Consider the following 5,240-nt stretch of genomic DNA (forward strand, 5'->3'; position numbering starts at 1 on the left):
TTTCTTTTTTTCTTTCATCTCCGTCTCTTTTCTTCTTTATTTCTTTTCTTTATTTTCAATTATATTCCTTCATTTTTATTTTTTTATTTTGAGCCAGCGCTGCTGTCTTCCTTGTCAATTCTAGACAGACGAAAAAGCCCCCATCTGCTTCTCGTTTTATCTGTGGGAGTTGAATGCAAAATTAAAAAATATATTTCCCTTTTTTAGGGTTTAGGGTTTAGGGTTTAGGGTTTAAGCGTTTGTAGCTGCATCTGAGTCTACTTATATATTCTTTTTCTTTATATTATCTTTCTTTTTTTCTTAATTTTATTATTTTCTGATTCACAACGGAGGAGAATGGAGGCCCCTGATCTTTCACAAATAGACGATGAGGAGGTCTTGACCCTTGTGTTGCTCGACTCAACACATCCCCAGGTAATTAAGAATAATATTTATTATTATATAAAATAATAAAAGTAATAATATAGAATATATAATATAATAATATATATGATATTCATGCATGAGCTGACTCTGCTGAATTTCCTTCTCTTTACCCNATATATAATATAATAATATATATGATATTCATGCATGAGCTGACTCTGCTGAATTTCCTTCTCTTTACCCTCTCCCTCTACAGTATATCCTAAAGCTTATACTAAACCCTGAGAACGGCCTCATGCAGTATTTTTGCAAACATAATAAATATATTTTCAAATAAGCGAATGAAATTTAGACTCTCTATCCCCCTTCATTCATTACTTGGCGTTCTGTTGCAGATCGTGGCTACTGCGACTGAGACAAAAAACACCCTCTTAGTGTCAGCAAATCAGGTGCGTTTAAGCTTCATTTACAACACACATGAAAATATATTTGTTTTTTTATTTGTAGTTAATGTTATATTATTCAACGCTATTAAAAATGTTTGTTTCACTTATGTAGTGCTGGCGGCTTGAGATGCTTGCCCTGTGCATCTTAGAAAATAAAAAAAAAAGCTGCAACGCGATTTGAAACACATGTATACGCCGAATAATTTATTTGTTTTATTTTTGTTGAGCATTTGTTNCTGCAACGCGATTTGAAACACATGTATACGCCGAATAATTTATTTGTTTTATTTTTGTTGAGCATTTGTTTGTATTTGCGTGTGGGTTTCTTTATATTTATCATGTGTTTCTCTGTTCTCTTTCACCGTTCAGGTCTTGAAATGGCTGGAGGAGAGAAAAGATGCTTTCGCTCGTTTCACAGAGCCAACAGAAGGAGAAAAGAAACTCGAGGGAGGAATCAGCAGAGACGATGTTGACAAACTGCTGAAGAGGATGAAGGGCGTCGTTGATGCGTCTCTTAAGCGCACATTTGAACTGGTGAAACAACAGAAACACCCCCTGAAAGGGATCTCATACAATCTAGGTTTCTGTAGTATACAGCATAAATTCATGCATATTATATATATTAAATATACTATACCACTTCAATACTCCTTTTCATAATGATATACAGATCAGATCATTGTTTCGTTTCTATCCTTATAGAGAAACGCGATGATAGAAAAGCAAAACTAACGGCGACGGAATTCTGTCGGGGCAATGGCTTTATAAGTCCATCAAGAATTTTCTTTTCTTTTTTTTTTGGTTTTCTTTCGCTGCAGGATGGCATCTCCTTTCAAGCAATGAACCCAATTTGGGGAACAGAGAAGAGCGTCCGTCAGTCAAGGAAATTTCTCGTTCAGTTGCTCGAGGTATATTATTATATTCAGACTTATTGTTCTTTGTTTAAAGATAAACACCAAACGCACATTCTAATTCAAACGTTTATATCGCAGAAGAACACAACACACATATAAACGGCCTTCACCAGACTTAGTGCTTACAGCAGCTGACCGACGGCTGCTTGTTGGTTTCCTCTCTCGCCTGCATTTATTTATGAAATCCTGCACGAAAATTTTGAATTAGAGGCGAGAAACTCCATTGCAGAATACGCTAGAAGGTGGGCCCTGCGCTGCTGCAGTTTGTCGTCTTTCTTTGGGTGTTTTCTTTTTCAGAAAATAACGAGCAGGGGAGAGGCGGTAATCCTCTTTCTTTCTTCAGTCTTGGCGAAACTGCCCCCTCCCCCTCCTCCCCCAGCGCCGCCTGAGCCGTTAAAGCCTCCAAAAGAAACAAATTCTACCGAGGGAAAGTCGCCAGAGGTTGGAAGAGGCAGAGGCAGAGGGCTGCACCCACCGGGGGCTGGCAGGTATGCTAAGACGTTTGCATCTCGTTCCCTGTTGTCGGGGTTTGAGTTCCTGTGCATCAACAGAAATGTCATTTTCTCGTGAAGATGACGTTCTTTTCACGTTGCTGCGCTTAATTTTGCGCCGGAATACCTTTTACAACGCCTTTTTCGCCCAGTCTATAAGAACGAGTTTACTTTTTCTTTCGCAGTTTTCTCATTTTTTTCTCTTAATGGTGCATTATACTGCTTAATTCGCATGCATTGTACGCGTTTTCTTGTGTGGGCGTCGCCGGCTGCGCTGCAGGGGCCGAGGAGTGCCTCTGGCCAGGGGTTCTGGCGTCGGCATTTCGCCTTTGTTTTCTAGCCCTGATGTCGAAGGCGGTGTATCTCCACCGGGTAAAGAAGGCGGGGGAGACGAAGGAAGCAGACAGCAGCGGAAACACGAGCGGGACGACAGCCCCGATGATGGCACCCAAAGACGATGGAAAAAGAAACCACCATCAAATGTTGATTGGATGCTCAAATGCAAAACTAAACTTTTCGAGTTGAAAGAGCGCACTGCCAAGAAAGCTATCTCAGATGTTTTCCTCACAGAAAGGGTCCGAAAAGTGGACAATAGTAGCATAGTGAATGCCTTCATAAACACTCAGGATATTACAGAATCACTGCTGTTATTGAATGCCTTTATGCATGCGCAGTATACAACAGAATATCTTCTGTTATTTTTAATGCTTAATAAGCACAAAATATATTAGAGAGTTGCTGCTGTTGTTCAGTGCTTTCACATACCCCATATATACTACAGAAGTGCGGCTGCTGCAGTGGCTCTGCATCTATGCATTGTCGCACCATGTTTCTAAGTTTATTTGTATTTGCCTACGCAGAGGATATTCGCAGATAATTGGATTCAATATATATCTGCGAGAAGCTGTATCGAATTCGTTTATGTTCATATACCCTTCTACCTGCATCTACCCGCACAAGTGTCTTTGATCTTTTCTTCAGTCGCTGCAGGAGACAATTTCCTTTATTGATCATAATGCAACAAAACTGGAAGCCGTTGCAGCAAAGAGCGCGTCAGACTTCGCCGCGGAAGAGTGAGATCCCCCCACTAGCTAAAATAACTATACTACTTATATATTTTCAAAAAATACTCCTTTTACATATATATTAAAAGCCTTGGATTCTGAATCTTTTTCTTTCAAGCCCTCGAATACTGCATTTTAAATTAGTTAATCGCCTTCGGTTTCTGCGATTTTTGCCTGCAGTCGCCGCGTGTTCATGCAGAGCATCGAGTCGTATATCTACGGGCTGGAGAGGGTAAGTATATGAATTGGGGGGGTAGTTTGCCAATGAAATTCCTCTCTGCTGGAGTCCTTTTAATATAATTGAATAAAATAATCAATAACATTCAACTTTACTTTGTACGGTGGACAGATGGTACCTTTTGCTTAAGCTGAAACCTCCTCAGAGCTCACAGCCACTCTCTGCTTGCTTGCTGTGGCAATGAGTTTTATTTACTGCTTGTTTCAAATGCATGAAAACTTCTCAGTTATTTCTTAGTAGTTTCTCCGTAGCGTTTGCTTCTCCTTCTTATGTTGTAAGTTTCATCTTTCTGCGGAGTTGATGCAGGCGCTGATGCTACTCGCGAAGGAAACGTTAAACAAACGCCAGTTAATGGGCCTCTTCGACAGCGCCGTGAAGGTTGAGCGGCTGACGACGCCATCTGAACTGCTGACAGAAATGTAAGGGGACGACGTCTCCCTCTTTTGTGTTCCTGTAGTGCTAGTTAGATAGTTCGCTATGCTCTCATACGCCAGCAAGCACTGCATATTGTTTTGTTCTCTCTCTGGATCTGTTTAGTTCACTGAATGCTGCAACGGATAGCTGTGTGTGCAATATGTGCGGCAGGAGGAGCATTACTTCCCTTCTGAACACTTTCGCATATATGCCTAAAATGGACGACGACGACTAAACTGGATCTAACTTTTTCTTTTCTTTTTCCTTCAATTGATACTGGCACTGTGGCCTGTGGTACCCTTTGTTATTCTTATNAACTTTTTCTTTTCTTTTTCCTTCAATTGATACTGGCACTGTGGCCTGTGGTACCCTTTGTTATTCTTATGGATGTAACGTAACATCATGAATGGCACGCAGGGACAACGAACAGTAATAGACGCCTTGAGAAAATAGCCAGGTTGACGCTTACTTAGGTCAGAACAGAAATCCTCTCGGTACAGAAATTACCCCGAGATGGGCCGTTTTACTCTAGGCACCCAACAGAACAAATACGGAAATAACGTATGACAGTTTAGCTGTTAAGAGGAGCAGATAAGCGGTGTGCAGCGCCCTGCTGCCCCATCCCCCCTCTGTCGTTGCCCTCACTCGGGCGGCCACAAGCCTTTATTTATGTGCCATAGCGTTTCCTGTTGAAAGGAGGAAGCGAAGAAGAATTGTTTTGTGTGCCGGTGTTCAACACCTCCAGCAAAATTAGGGCGCGATTGCACGGCTCGCTTGAGCATGGGAGCATTTGGGTTGCTGTGGGTGCATCGCACTTCTCGAGTGCAAAGCCAACGAAGCCTTTGTTGTCGCTCTGAAGAAGCAGCCGCGCTGTATGGGCGATACTATTAAATATTCGCTTTCTGCTGCTGCCCTCTGCGGGGGCATCCCTGTCGCCTCCTCTCTGGTAACTGACTGGCGAATCGCCTGGCGTTGTAGCGGTGGAACGAGTGCTGTCGGTGCCGCCTGGGGTGGCGCCGCAGGGGAGAGAGGCTTGAGAGCCCCAGGGGGAGCTCGAATCCTCCTGATTCTCAAGCCGAGATAGAGAAGCAGGAAGCACACGAGGCACACAGAAAGGCGCCGCATACACCGGAGCTGCCGAAATCACGATGGGCCGCGGACCCCTCAGCCTCTTCAGTTGACGGGGAAACGACCGCTGCAACGAACACAACAAACACAAATGCATCTATACGTGTATAAACACACACACACACATATATATATATATATATATATATATATATATATATATATATATATATATATAT

At 42.3% G+C, this 5,240-nt stretch overlaps 2 protein-coding genes across 2 annotated transcripts in view; one reads left to right on the top strand and one right to left on the bottom strand.

Moving 5' to 3' along the window:
- Positions 1 to 336: 336 nt before the first annotated feature.
- EMH_0034690 (uncharacterized protein) lies at positions 337 to 4,168 on the top strand (the record flags this gene model as incomplete). The annotated part of the gene is made up of 10 exons (XM_013498270.1): positions 337 to 414; positions 762 to 815; positions 1,182 to 1,346; positions 1,631 to 1,720; positions 2,024 to 2,214; positions 2,498 to 2,792; positions 3,199 to 3,290; positions 3,462 to 3,513; positions 3,826 to 3,938; positions 4,105 to 4,168. The coding sequence occupies 10 exons, from the start codon at positions 337 to 339 to the stop codon at positions 4,166 to 4,168; spliced, it is 1,194 nt and encodes a 397-aa protein (XP_013353724.1).
- A 432-nt stretch (positions 4,169 to 4,600) lies between these two features.
- Positions 4,601 to 5,240, bottom strand: part of EMH_0034800 (Similar to uniprot|Q06679 Saccharomyces cerevisiae YDR324c, related) — a gene marked incomplete at both ends in the record, with an annotated part of 6,394 nt that continues 5,754 nt past the window's right edge. The window contains one exon of the mRNA XM_013498271.1: positions 4,601 to 5,128. Within this exon, the coding sequence (XP_013353725.1) occupies positions 4,601 to 5,128 (528 nt within the window). The remainder of the gene's footprint in view (positions 5,129 to 5,240) is intronic.

The sequence above is a fragment of the Eimeria mitis genome, genomic scaffold (genome assembly GCF_000499745.2).
Source record: "Eimeria mitis Houghton genomic scaffold, Emh_scaff33, whole genome shotgun sequence".
Taxonomy (NCBI): Eukaryota; Apicomplexa; class Conoidasida; order Eucoccidiorida; family Eimeriidae; genus Eimeria; species Eimeria mitis.